A 15,179-nucleotide genomic window follows, 5' to 3' on the forward strand; every position below is an offset into this window, starting at 1 on the left:
CTAAATTAAAAACAAGGATTTATTTCCCAACACATTAAATTACTATAAACCATGATTTTTACTACGTTGATTTCACACTTGCAATGCAACTCAGAGTTCTCATTACTTTGCAGATGTTTACAAATGAGGGAAAAAAGGGATTCCAATGACAGCCACTCTCTCACAAACTGGCCAAACTACCTCATGTTATTTGTTCCCAAATGGACTGAGCAGCTTTCTGGTCAATACTGATGCATCTGCTCCAGAATTTACATTAAATGCTTGTAATGAAGAAGTAAGACTAAGTTTCAGAACCTTTTCATTAGTATTTAACTTATTTAGTATTTACCTGACTGGAAGGTCCAGGAGAAGCAAAAGGTGAAGGACATGGTCCGTCTTGCAATGAAAAATGTGCAATAAATACTATAAGTTTTGCAAATGCACCTCTCACTTCTGCACTAGGGCATTCCAAAAGGTACTCAGAGAAGCGGTTTGAAACATTAAAAAGGACATTGTGTGCAAACCAAAAGCGTACATTCTTGCTGTGACGAAGGAGGATGCATAAAGCATCATACCTGAAACAGAAGATGACACAGCTAAGAGATCGCAACCAAGCAGACATTAATGAACTTTAGCAGAAAGACTCTGAAGAAAGTTTAAGTTAAATGCAATCCCCAAACACTTTGGGTCACAAAATGCTTACAACCAGGTAAATTACAGTCCCTGTAACAACATTCTCTGTTACTAGTAAGCAAATTCAAAAGGTACTTTGATTAAAAATCTGAACACTGAACTGCAGCATTTTCTTCTAGTGCCCATAAGAATTACAAGATGAGTATATCCCCCAAATCTGCTCAAAGCAGGTCCCAGTTGGCAGCCATCACTCCCTCCCTATTGGAATGGGGGGAGAGGGTGAGCAGCAGAGATTATAAGGTAGATTTTGTGAGCTACATGTAAGACATAACTAAATATGCAACATATAAAGAATCTATGTTTTCATTTACATATATATACAAAAAACCCTCAAAGAGTAAAATTATCTGTTGCAGAGAGGGTCTCATGTGACTTTGTCCTCTTTTATTGAAGCAGTATTTGAACCCATCTTGACCTCTTAAGAGGAGTAACTTAGCTGCTCTAGAAGTTGCTACTGGAGGAAAACTTCATGTATGTGTCATGTATTAGACAACTACTTATTAGTAGCTTCATAAACTCCTCATCATCATGAGTACTAGATTTTCTCCCTAGTTCTATCCACACTCCTCTCCCCAACACAACTGTTTAGTTGCCTTAACAACTAAAATGCTGTGGTGCTGTAAGATTACACTGTTACACTACAGACTGGAATTACAGGCTCCATAGCAGTGTACATAAAGCACTCTCTAATAGAGTCTGAAAGACTAGATAGATGTTTCAGAAACAGAATACATGTGCGTTGCAAAAATGGGCTGAAGCAAAGATTTGTTTCAAACTACCCAAACCATGAACAAGCCATTCTGGATTGGTCAGGACACAATCTGTTTGTCATGCACTAGCTACAGATTCTACTCTTTTTTTTTTTTTAAAGACAGAAACAAACCAGATTTAAGCCACATGAAAATTAATTTTGAAGCTGTTCATCTCAGCAGCTTATTTTCTGGCTATTTTCCCCCAGTATTTTCTGTTCAAAACTCCCCCCCCTACTTCTCCTGTGTGCTTCGATGATGCATTTAGGGGAAAGGGGAAAATGGGAGAGTCCACTAACATCTTTTTTTTGTAACACATATGTAAGTGAGATCTTTTAACAAACAGCAAACTTCCAAAACTGTTAAAAGACAAGATACCAATCACTAGCAGGGCCACGGACTATTTTCTTTGTATGAAATCCTGTGGTGAAGAGAAATCTAGCAGCAAGCTGAATACTAATCATAGTTATTTCTTCTGCTTCAGGCAACAGATGATCTTGCCCTAAAACAAAACCAAAATACTCACATGTAGACAAAGTAAAAGCAATTAACTTTTCATAATTTACATTCCAGATTACAATTTTTGTCTTGATACTCTGTTCTGATTTTAACAAGAAACTTGATCAAAACAGCTTTTGCAACATATCATTTGAAAATATAAGCTTTAGGACAGGTAACTGGAGACTAAAATACGTCTGACTTTTTAAAACTCCCTCACCATTCAGAACTGTCTTCAGCAGAACAGCACACGAACTATTTTAGCATGCCTTACAGAAAAGCTGAATAATATTTGATCATTTATAGAAGTTTCTTTTGTTAAATACTCCAGCACTTTATCACTTAGGGACACCTCAGTAACAGGTGTTTAACTGCAGAAGTCCAGAATGAGAGTATTCATTGAATCATAAAATGACTTCAGTTGGAAGGGACCTTAAAGATCACCTAGTTCCAACATCCCTGCCACAAGCAGTGACACCTTCCACTTGACTAGGAACTGTTTTAAGACCAGGCTGGATGGCCTGGGATGAGGCCTTCGCAAATTCTCTAAATCGCCTCTTCCAGTGTCCTCAGCACCCTGACAGTACAGAACTTCTTCCTAGTATCTAATCTAAATCTACCTTGCTCTAGTGCAAAATCATTGCCCTTTGTCCTATCATCACATGCCCTTAAAATCAGTCTCTCCGGATTTTCTGTAGACCTCCTTCAGGCACCAACAAGCTGCTTTAAGGTCTCTGCACAAAGCTTTCTCTTCTGCAGGCTGAACAGAACTATTCCCTCAGCATGTCCTTATAGGTGGAGTGCTCCAACCCTCCGATCATCTCCCCTGGACCCTCTCCAACCAATCCATTCAAAGCAGAACGCACAAAATCTTCACTGCTTATACAAATTCTTGACAGCCCAATAAAAGCTCTTCTTGCAAGAAATTAATCCATAATTATTACATTAATGTACTAACCTGGAGGAGGATTTAAGTAGACACTATTACAAGTAAGCAATTTCTTTATGAACTGGAAATATTCTAGGCTGTACTGCATACGATTATGCATGAACTGCACGTTCTGCTTCCGTACGCTGCGTTCGATGGCTGATGGCATTTTAATCTGATGTGGTTTCGTGGTGATAGCCAGTTCTGAAATATACTTTATTAGTTCATTGTCTTTGTCTATCGTGTCCATACGTTCGTAAAAAAGAATGTAAGCATTCCACCACCTCTTCTGGCGCCGGTAGGACATCCGCTTCATCATGTGATCGAACACTTCTCCCATGTACTCTCCACCAAAACACTGGTTTTTCATTTCTTCATCATCGTCCATTTTGCACTCTGTCACGTCGCCATCATCGAATTTATACCACCGATTCTTCTCACCATCTCCACCATTCCTCTGGATAATGTAAGAGTAATAATGTCCTCCGCTGGCCTGCCCGCTGTGTACGAGTACACCAACCAGCCTGTATTTTGTGCTCCCAGAGTGCTCGTTTTCAGACTGTTCGTTTTGTATTATCTGGTTTTCGGGATTTACATCGTCTCCTTCCAATTTTGCTACACCTGCCACTGTGTAAGGCTCCATGTCCAGCTCTCGTGGAAATTCAAAATAATCATTGAATTTGATTGCACATTCCCTTTCCCAGTCATAATCAAATCGTTTCAACTGGATTGCAAGAACTGGAGGCAACTTCTTAATCAACAAGCGTTTCACTGTGTCAACCTGTAAAAGGGCATGAACAGTTATCAGTTTCCATTCATATACTCTTACCAACAACCAAATGCAGTAATTAAAGGGTCATTCTTCCCCCTCAGCATGAACTAAGACTGAATATAGAATACAAGGTAACATCACTGTTACACACGGACTTAATATACATCTGATCAGTACCTTTTTGTTGCATTTTTCGCAATGATATGCATTTGCACCTTCCAACAGATCTCCTTTGACATACTGTTCCAAAGAATCAAGGAGGTTTTGGTGATTTCTTATATCTACATTCAGAGTTGTGAAGGATTCCTCACATTCGTACCTATCAATGAACAGACAGATGTATGAGAGAGGTAGAAACATGTTCAACTTCCATGTTTTATCCATGTCAAATTCTGGCAAAAGCAGTTAAGCAATCAAAAACAAACAGATTTCTTTTATTGTGGTCTTCCTACAATTACCTTACAGTATCTGCACTACCTGCAGCTATTTTATGAAGATCACAGAAATCAGTTTCTAGTTCACTGAAAGACCATAGAAATAGAATCTTTAAGCACATCTTGATTTTAAAGCAGCTGAAGGAGCATCATAGATGCTAACTTAAGCTAGTAGACAAGCACAGACAACAAAGTAGAGTACTCTTTCCCTTGCTGACCTTTACAGTCAGGAGTTAGACTGATAAATATTGTATCATATCTAAAGACCACAGTTCAAAACAAATTCCTACCAGCTATACCTGAGACACAGCCTGTTAAAATATCTTGGAAACAGATTATTTTTTATTTTCTTTAAATCAGTGATGAATAAATGAAAAAAGTTGCACCTAATCCAACAAAACCCTGCAGGGCTTGTTTCTCTGATATGCAATTAAGCAAGATTTTATAAGACTGAATAAATCAGTATTTAGGAACACTTGAACCAAAACAGCAGAAGCCACTAATTTATTAAATAACTTCCAAACTTGGAAAGGCTGTTATCTGTCATACCCAATCCAGTGTCTTAGTTTATCATCTGTTTTCTCCTCCATAAATTACAACCAGAGTAACATTTTTATTAATCACTAGAATTATGCAAATCCAATCAAGTTCCAAAAAGGCAAGTAATACTTCTGGAGTGAACAGTAAGACACGTGGCCTCACACCTATGTCTTCCATTTAATTATTCATTGTATATAAAACATCAGTGCTTTCATTTTATTTTCTAACTTACATCCATTCACACATTTTAACTCATGAAACAAGAACTTTTAAGTGGAACACCTTAAAATTCACACGTGGCTTAACTAAGCTTGAAAGTTTACCATGATAAAGATCAGTTTACCTAATTTTCCCCCTGTATTTTGATTGCTAACTGAATAAAAGTAAATGGCCAACATTTGTGACAAAGGGAATTTGCAATGGTAAGGTGCAGAGATCTACACTGTGAATTACATGAGATCTAAAAGATGTAGTGACACAAAGTTTAACGTAATAATTAAAAAAGTTGATTGTTGAACAAATCCATCATTTGGTCACCTTAAATCTTGCACACAGTCATCCATCTCACCAGGCATAACAGAGTCTAGAGAAGTATAACTGTAAAATGCCCAATTCTATTCCTTCACTAAGCATTTGTCATTGACAACATCAACAAAATAGGGAGCTACAGACTTGCAGTCTGATGTGGTATAGGTGTGGGTTCCCCCCGCCCCATATGCTGAAATTCAGCATTCTTATTTCACATTAATTAAAAATACATCAGAAATCTTCAAAGAAAAACTCTCTACATCATTATTCTTAATTACAGCTTACACAATGAGTATCAACAAAGTTTCATCACTGGAATTTAAAATTCACACTTGGGTCAGTTCAGCTATAATCTCACACTACAGAAGACAGAACCAGTTGGTGGCCACGGCATAAATCTTGAACATTGCATTTTGTCCCTAAGTTGTTTCCACTCCTAACAAAATAAAGCTTTTGCTCTATCTTTTCCTCCCCTGATCAATACAAAATGCTTCACATACAATTTGCTGCAATTTGCTGCAACTTCAAGACAGCTGAAGACAGGTTAATGCTAAAGCTGTAGAAAAAAATACCACCAAGGTATCAAAATCTATTACCTCTTAAAAAAATGACAAAAAAAAGACAAAAAACACACCAATTTTTGACTCCTCAGTCACTTTCATAAGATACAAACATAAGCTGTTTTTCTGTAAGAGGGAGGAATCTTAGACACGTACCGATGTGGGCATCCTTGACAAATCTTCTGATCAGCAAAGGACCCTCCTAAAACTTTACTTAACATTGCTGGATGGCCCAAAGCTTTTAAAGCTTCATCTAAACTGTCCACCAAGGAATTAAAAAATTCTAAAGCATCATGTTGTTCGCGGAGATTTACAGGTTCACCCCAAAGTCTAAAAACAAAAGCACAGTCTTGTCAAACATTTGTTTTTAAAGAAAATAAACTGCAAAATAAGAAAAAGTGTTCAATCTATTAATCACACTTTCTTACTGGCAAAACTATTCATTCATTGAAGTACTATACCATCTAATAGCAGTTTATATCTTTTTTCCCCTGTATTTTGATTGCTAACTAAAGAACAACAGTAAATGGCCAACATCCACAATACAGAGAATTTGCTACGGTAAGGTGCAGAGAAATCTACATTGTGAATCACACAGGACCTGAAAAATGAAGTGAACAATAAGAAGGCCAACTGTTAGCAGCAGTTGTATTACAAAATGTAGACAATAATAAAACACGTGTCCCTGACATTCACTTACTGGTATGTAAAAGCAAGCTTTTGCATCTAGCTTCCCACTTAATTCAAAGTCACAATATCGAGGTTAAGAACTGCCAGAATTCAAAACAATCATCTTGCAGTAAACTTTAGCAGTCTGCTAACAAACTGCAGAACAGTGAAAAGGTAGGATAACAATGCTAATTTACAATTAACATCTCTTCTACCATGACTAGTTTTGTTGTATTCTAGTGGATCAGTGAACAGACATCAACACTAAATTTCCTATTTACCTAAATTGTTTCCAAAACCCTCTTGGTACATAGTACTGTAGCCTGGAAGCTGCTAAATGACCAAAAATTACTTGGAGATGCCTCAGTACTCCAATATTGTACTCTTTTCTATCTTCTGTTTTACTCAGTGCTGGTTTATCTTCATACTGATGTGGATAACCAAACACATCATCCCGTGGATCAACATTACTCTGAAAGGCAGAAGAAAATGTGTGCAATTAACTTTGATACGTAGTTGTCTCATAGCTTGTTATACCCCTTGTTTAATTCAGTAATTTTCATCTGAAGAAATCATGTCTTTGTATGCACTAAAGTAGCTCAGGTAACAAAACGGTGTGTGGTGCACTTCCAAATAGAAATCCACGAGGAGGAAGTCTGCAAACCCTGATACTTACACCTTTTTAACTGCTTCTCTGCCAAGCAAGCCCATTCCAGCTATAAATATGATGCTATCTTTTCCACTGCTAGCAGTGGAAACAAAAATGGCTAGCAACTTTAATTTGCTATAATCTTTCCATAAAACAGAATTGTTTTAAAGATAAGCAAGTTCTGCATAATCAAATTTACCTCATTGTCCTGCTTTTCATCCCCAGACATGTCATCATCTACATCACTGCCTGTGCCTTCAATTGCAAGAATCCCATTCCTGATGGCTGGAATCATGTACAGCTGCTGAATGACAGAATTCATGTAACAAGTGGCACCAGCATTTTTCAGTCCTACAAATCCCTTTGGTGGTCGAGGCCCAACAGGTGGTAGATATTCCCATTCTGTAAGCGCTTCACAAGCTGGAAGAAAATAGGAGAATATTTTGTTATGGAAGAATTAGAGCATCAATGCAGTACAAATGGGAGTTGTGTACAATTAGTATTCAGTCTGTATCACACTGTGATTTAATTGCCAGCGTTAACAGAACTTCTATGAAGAGTAGATCTGCCATCTTCACATGAAACCGTTTTTTCTAAAGCATAACTAAAAAGGTGATCAGACAAAAAAAAAATCAGTCTATTCATGTACAAAACAGAAACTTTCCCTCAGTACCAGCAAGTTCTGTAGTTGAAGAATTCAGCTGAATGAATCTAGAATATACCATCTGCTTCTAAGTCTTTCACAAATTCACGATTCTTTAAAAACAACATTTCACTCATTCTTCACTTGCTACATGAGCAAGTTTCAGACAATGCTATCTGCATGCCTTGTCATAGATTTTTTTTTTCTCCCGAGCTTTCTACCTCATACCTCTCACATCACTTCAGAGTACACTTACAATCACAGCTTTCCTATGCTAATCTGTTGTTCCATGACTTTAACACAAAAAATTCTTATGTAAAACAAAGTAAGAGCATGCATGTTCTCAAGCAAGCTTTACTTGGTATATGAAACACACAGCATGCGCAGTTCATACATGTTCTCTTTTCTGTCTGACATAGCACGGAGATCTGGTGTTCCATGGTGCTTATCAAATACTTGAGTGGAATGAAATGCCAGAAAAATCTCTCTCATGGTGAGGTGATTAAGAAATACACTACTTTTCAATAGAAAAGGATGAAGAAAAAAGCATGAGATGGGCTGCATCAAGAGGAGTGTGGCCAGCAGATCAAGAGGTGATTCTTTCCCTATACACTGCTCTTGTGAGACCGCACCTCAAATACTGCTTCCAGTTCTAGTGTCCCAATCATAACAAGGACACAGAGCTGTTGGAGTAAGTCCAGAGGAGTGCCACAAAGATTACACAAGGGCTGGAACACCTCTGCTATGAGGATAGACTGAAGGAGCTGGGATTGTTCAGCTTACAGAAGACTCTGAGGGGGACCTTAGAGCTGCCTTCCAATACCTGAAGGAAGTCAGTCTAAGCAATAGGACAAGGGGGAATAGTTTTAAAGCTGAGGGAGAGTAGATTTAGACTGGATCTTAGGAAGATGCTCTTTAGGGTGGTGGGACTCTGAAACAGGCTGCCCAGGGAGGTTGTGGATGCTTCCTCCCTGGGGTTGTTCAAGGTCAGACTGGATGAGGCCTTGAGCAGCCCGGTCTAGCTGTGAGGCATCCATGCCCATGGCACAGAGTTTGGAGCAGATGATCCCTAAGGTCCCTTACAGTCTAAGCCAGTCTAGGATTCAGTTATTATTTGAGGTGGAACTGAAGAGGAGGAGATTTAAAAACTCAAATCACTCACTGGTACCACCAGTTAGGTAGGTAGCACTGCCATTGTCAGAGGTAGTGGACAATTCCAGCTATGGGACACTATTTCTAGATGCTTATATAGTTTTACTAGACTCTGCAATTTTAAACATTCTGTTATATCATGGAACAGTTTGAGCTGGAAAGGACTTTTAAAGATATCTTTCCTAACCCCCTGTCCAAAGGCAGGGACATCCTGGCTTTGAATGCTTCCAATAATGAGACATCCATAACTTCTCCAGGCAACCTGTTCCAGTGCCTCACCACTCTTACCATGAAGAATTTCTTTCTTATGACCAATATAAATCTACTCTATTTCAGTTTAAAATAATTTCCCTTTGTCCTGTCACTACAAGCTCTGGTAAAAAGACCCTCCATCTTTCTTATAAGCCAGCTGTAAAGACTGGAAGTCTTTCCAGAGACCTTTCCTCCAGGTTGGACAAGCCCAACTATCCCTGCCTCAGGGTCCCAGAACTGCTTCAAGACCATTGAGTCCAACCATCAACCTAACACCTCAATGGCCATTAAGCCATGTTCCACAGCACCATGTTCACACATTTCTTGAAAACCTCCAGGAAAGGTGACTACACCACCCTGCTGAGTAACCTATTCCAACATCTGACTAACCTTTCAGTAAAGAATTTTTTCCTAATATCCAATCTAAACCTCCCCTAGCACAAATTGAGGCCACTTCCTCTTGCTCTATCACTTGATACTAAGGAGAAGAGATCAACCACCCTGCTTCACTACAACCTCCTTTCAGGTGGTTGTACAGAGCAATGAGGTCTGCTCTCAGTCTCGTCTTCCTCAGATTAAACAATCCCAGTTCCCTCAGCTGCTCCTCATATTCTCCAGAGTCTTTACCATCTTTGCTGCTCTCCTCAGCATACACTGCAGCACCTGAATGTCCATCTTGCAGTGAGTGGCCCAAAACCAAACACTGTATTTGAGGTGCAGCCTCCCCAGTGCCAAGGACAGGATCAGGATCATTTCCCTATTCCTGCTGACCACACTATTCCTGACAGAGGCCAGGGAGCTGTTTGATTTCTTGGCCACCTGAGCACATTGCTGGCTTGTGTTCAGCAAGCTGTCAACCAGCACCCCCAGGTACTTTTCCTAATACAACTGACATCAGCCCACCAATCCAATCTGTCCGTATCCCTCTGCACCCTTCCTACCTTTGAGCAGATCAATGCTCCCACCCAGTGCGGTGTCACCTGCAAGCTTACTGAGGGTGCACTTAATATCCTCATGCAGAACACCAATAAAGATAGTAAGCAGAACTGGCTCCAAAATTGAGCCCGGGGGAACACGACTTGTAACGAGCTGCCAGATGAATTTATCTGCCTTCGCCACCACTCTTTGGGCCCGGCCATCCTTTTAACTGAGCAAAGTGTTGACCCACCCAAGCCACAAGCAACCAGTTTCTCCAGGAGAATGCTGTGAGAAAGTATCACAAGCTTTACTGAAGTCCAGGTAAATGCCATCCACAGCCTTTCTCTCATCCATTAAGTGAGTCACTTTAGATCATAGAAGATCAAGTTTGTCAAGCAGGACCTGTCCTTCATGAACTCATGCTGACTAGGACTAATTACCTGGTTGCCGTGCACATGCAGTCACACCTCCCCAGTTAGTAAGGACTGCTGATAAACGATGGAAAGTAGCTTGGTGAACACTTCTGAGAGTGCTGGGAGAACTGCCAGATGCGTGTGCCATCTGGCCCTGTAAACTTGTATATGCCTAAGTGGTGAAGCAGATCACTAACCATCTCCTCTTAAATTACAGGGACTTCATTTTGCTCTCTATCCCTATCTTCCAGATCAGGGGTATTCAGTGAATGACTGGTCTAACTACTAAAGACTGAGGCAAAGAAGGTGTTGAGTACCTGAGCCTCTTCCTCATTCTTTACCACTATGCTCCCCTCTACACCTTAGTCATCTCCCTGTTACTAATATATTTGTAGAAGGAATCTTCTTCCCATTTAAGTTTGGGGTTGCTTGGTTTGAGCTCTTTTGTTATTGTGCTTTATTTATCTTTTTTTTATCATTGTTTATTTGGTTTTGTCCCTCGCCTCTTTCCCTACTAATATCACAGACAAAATGGTTTAGCTACCCTATTCAGGGCTGCAGAAAATAAGCTCCTCTTTGTTATTTTAGAGAAAGTCCTATGTGCCTTTTATTGATAACAAAATCTATGTTAAGTATGAGCCTTTTGCCGTCCTTGTTAAGAATCAGCTCCAGTTTCATCTATAAGATCCTGAAACACTAATACAAGTTTCTGTACATACTGCAATTGCTATAAGCTTTCTCCAACACAAAGGAAAAAGTCCTTTAAGTGCCAAGCTGTGCTGAGACAAGGTCCAAACTAAGAGAACAAACATCTGAGGAAGGACTAAGACAAGCAGAGAATGAGTATTGAACTAAAAAGGGAAACAGAACAGTGGACCCGTGTCTGTGTGTAGACAATGATGACAAATTAGGTGAGCAACAGACTGGCACTAAAACTAAGCCAAAGATACCTGATGAGGTTCTGGAATTGGTTAGGCAGAGCCTGAAACAATGAGACAAAAGTAGAAGATACAGACAGAATGAGGTTTCTGGGAGCTGGTATGGGCAAAAAGGAGTAGCCAAAGACAGGGTAGGAAGGGTCAAGACCATGTAAGTGACTAGGACTGGAACCTGGGTGCAACCATGTAATGCAAGTCAGTACATTTACTGTATAAACACAAATAAAGGCTACACTGACAGATTTTGCTACAATTTTGGCAGACTGGTTTCACGACATTAAAAGCAGCCTCAAACAAATCCCAAACTGCAAAAAAACCTCAGCAACTAGTTCAGTTGGTAATATAAACAAACTCCACACATAGTATCTACAGTAGCAAGTAGAAAATAGATAATAAAAATAGTACATACTAGTGATTGCTGTACCTATGTAATACATTTCAGTCAAGGTGTCTACTATCTGTTTGAGATTCCGCACACATCCAACTGCTAGTGCGACCAGCAGCTCAAAGCCAGCATTAATAGTAGCTGGTGAGCTACAGACTGGTATGGCCTGCTCAGCAGGCAATTCTCCATTTCTCATGTATTGTAGATAAACATTGGAAGCTGGGAAGATGAAATCATCTATCAACTCCTGATGAGAAAAAAGGAGAAAAAAAATTAAAAATCAACTTACCATAGAAAGATACATAATTTTATTACAGAAGAGTTATTACTTAATGAATGTCTGATAACTGAGAGTCCTTAAAAATCTCAAGAGTTAAAATTAAGTCCAGTACTATAACAAGCTTTTAAATTTGAAACAGAGTAACTCAATTCTAAAGTGGCTTCCTGCAAATCCACTCTTTCACTGCAAGTTAAAAATAAATCTGTATTATTCTTGATTGGTGAAAATTTTCTCTTGTCAAACCAGTATTATCTACAAAGCTCTTTACTGATGGATGCTGAAACCCCCTGAATATTCCTACTGTATAATATCAGAGGTACAAAGAAAATATGATTGGAGATTCTCAGATATTATGCATTTGCTCAAATCAGTCATAAACGTTAACAGCAGTAATTAAAACATGGAGAAAAGTATCCTGTATCTAGCTCACTATCCTTGCATAATGTTTGCTGAGTCTTGAAATAACAGTTCAAAACGTCATAGCAGCTCCAAAGGATGACAATATTAAGTACTCTTATGAATATGTATTTTTCTTTTAAATTGTTTTAGTAGTTCAAAATACATTAAACTCCAATTGGAAGCCCTTCCCAAGCAGTTAAATTGGGACATTTTATGGTTACAAACCACAAGACGCGAAGCTTTTATTAACCTATTTATAGTTAAGAAAAAAAAATCACAGCAACTAAAAAAACCCAAAAAAACCCAACAAAAAACCAACCCAACCCCCAAAAAAAACTAACAACCACTTCCATTAGTCAAAAAATCTGAACTTACTTTAATGAGATTAGCACCTCCTTTTTCACAACCAATATGGTACTTCTTCTCAGGTGTCTGGAATGCTAACAACTCTTTTGTTACTCCAAGGTGACCCTCTAAGATAGTTTCTTCAACACCTGTTTCCCCTGTTCTTTTTACTTCATCCTGCCATTTAAGAGACAATTAGGATACTCTAAACAACACACATTTACCAAGCTTAAAACTGAACTTTACAAAGCAGCAAAAAGCTGATCATCAGAAACAAATCGATCCTATAACTTACCCTAATTCTCTTAAGCCAGTCGATTTCATTATTGAGAAGAACTTCAGCATTTGGTACGTTAATGTTACTGTTGTAAGCATAGTTAAGAAGATGTCTTAAGAGAGTGAAGTAGTCTCCAGAATGCTTAGCTCTCTCTCTTGCAGTACTCTAAGCAGACCAAAACCAAATGATAAAGAATTCATACATGCTTCTACTTACAGCGCAACACAGGTATTTCCCATAAAACTGGCAGTAAATACTAAAGGAAGTAAGTGTAATTTCAAACTTTTATAAGCTTACAATTGGGTTTAACTTAATAAATCACTTCTGGACTATTTTAGTAGCAAATTCTATACTTGAATGAGAAACAAACAGCAAAGTGATTAAATATGTCATGGGAATGCAGAAGTGAAAAATCCTGGTGTTCTTTTACTGGATCTACATGAACTGTAGGTAGCCACCTAATTTGTTAATGATTTTTACTTGAAGATTAGCACTGTAGCATACAGATATTAATTGTTCATGCTCTTATCAAAAAATGCAAAAAAAGTCCATTTCCTCCTCACCTAACTTAAATAGAAATCAACTGTGCTGCTTGCCTGTATGTCAAAACAATCTGTATTTTAGTGACTGCTAATAACTATTTGCCTTTTCTTGCAACTCTCTTGTCTCATTACTTTTTACAGACATTCACACTGTACTGAAGCCTTTAACTCTAAAGACTTACCCCGAGAACAGTAAACAGCAGGGTAATGAAGAAAAGGAGAGGTCTCTGTCCCATGCAACACCTGGTAGCCATTAAAAAGAATTGCTCCTGTGCCATCTGACGAACAGTTCTGAAAATCATTTAATAAAAACATTAAATTCTATCTCCCTGTCCAAAAAGGACATGAAAACTCCTCCAAACAATTAAATTTGTGCCTATCTGCTTAATGCTGTTTTCTAGAACTTCATGTAACACAAGAAATAGGAATACTTTAATTATTCACTACCCATCATATTGTTTCTCTTTGCAGTGAAATTTTGGACACATGAACTATTATTACCAAGCCTGTTCAACTGTTTATTATTTAATGGTAAAAGGAGACTTACCAGCATCTGACCACTAAACCTTTCTGAAAGCCTGCAACTGTCGCATAGTGCAAGCAATTTTCAACAATTTAGCAAGTTGTTGTTTTTTCCACCTAAACAGTCACCAGTTGTGCCTGAAAGACACCAAGTACCCTTCTAAAATCATTCTTACGGATTCCTACAGCAGTTTGATGAACACCTATGAAGTGATCAAAATTGATCATTGCGGGGGAAGGTCCAAATTATGCCTAGAACACATATCCATCACATGCCCTAAACACCTGCCCAAATACCCATTTTGGCGCCCACTTCCCGCTTCTTCTTCCTGGGTGGAAGACGTGGGAAAGCAGACAAAAGCTTTGGCCCCTCTCAGTCTATCACAGATGCCATACTTGGCCTTGTTTTTCAGCTTGCTTTGTTTTGTGATAAACACAGGTCAGGATCCTAGGCCTGTGCATCTGCCTTTTTTGGACAAATAATTCAGGACTGGTTCCAGGGGTGGTTTTACCTGTTGCTATTGCTCGAAGATGCTCGCCAAAATGCTTAAAACCCTAGCAAAGTTGCTTGTTTGCTGCTGCTGCTTTTGTTTTGTTTGCTGCCTGTTTGCCTTAGGTGCCTCTGTGTGCCACCACACTTTGCATCGCGTGTGAGTAGGGACTTGTCTACGACTGGCAGCCTGACCCTGCCTGATTGAGCCCGTATATAGGTAACAACCCAGCAACAACCTAGTGATGAGTTGCAACTTTGGGACTTGCTGGCCTGCTGCTCCAGCCCAAGAGCCAACTCCTTGCTATACACAGCACTCAACCAGACTACTCCAGCCAGCAAACCTGGACCCTGCTTTGCCCAGGTGGCTGCTGACCACCCGATGACTTCCTGGGAGCCACGGAAGACCTCTCTTGCATCCGTGGGCCTTCTCAGATGACGTGCTCAATTTGGACCGAACAAGCAGCAAAGCCACATCACATCATTACCACCTGAAGTCCACCACATGCCTTTCACTATATATATTTTCCTGTTTATGCTTCTGGAGCACAAATATTGAGACTTTTGAGCAGCGAGTACCCTAACTCTCTTTACTCAACTTTGTAAAAGTTTATGCTTAACCTT

The 15,179-nt window shown here is 39.2% G+C and overlaps 1 protein-coding gene across 2 annotated transcripts in view; it reads right to left on the reverse strand.

Moving 5' to 3' along the window:
• The window catches only part of USP9X (ubiquitin specific peptidase 9 X-linked), a 97,933-nt gene that overhangs the window by 12,387 nt on the left and 70,367 nt on the right, over positions 1-15,179 (reverse strand). For both annotated transcript variants that reach the window (XM_064151908.1, XM_064151907.1), the window contains 11 exons: positions 13,726-13,834; positions 13,020-13,166; positions 12,755-12,901; positions 11,725-11,947; positions 7,199-7,419; positions 6,632-6,822; positions 5,838-6,011; positions 3,797-3,938; positions 2,878-3,628; positions 1,800-1,923; positions 329-554 (listed from right to left, as the gene is read on the reverse strand). In XM_064151908.1, coding sequence (XP_064007978.1) covers positions 329-554; positions 1,800-1,923; positions 2,878-3,628; positions 3,797-3,938; positions 5,838-6,011; positions 6,632-6,822; positions 7,199-7,419; positions 11,725-11,947; positions 12,755-12,901; positions 13,020-13,166; positions 13,726-13,834 — 2,455 coding nt within the window. The remainder of the gene's footprint in view (positions 1-328; positions 555-1,799; positions 1,924-2,877; positions 3,629-3,796; positions 3,939-5,837; positions 6,012-6,631; positions 6,823-7,198; positions 7,420-11,724; positions 11,948-12,754; positions 12,902-13,019; positions 13,167-13,725; positions 13,835-15,179) is intronic.

Source organism: Pogoniulus pusillus, chromosome 12, assembly GCF_015220805.1.
Source record: "Pogoniulus pusillus isolate bPogPus1 chromosome 12, bPogPus1.pri, whole genome shotgun sequence".
In the NCBI taxonomy this organism is placed as follows: domain Eukaryota; kingdom Metazoa; phylum Chordata; class Aves; order Piciformes; family Lybiidae; genus Pogoniulus; species Pogoniulus pusillus.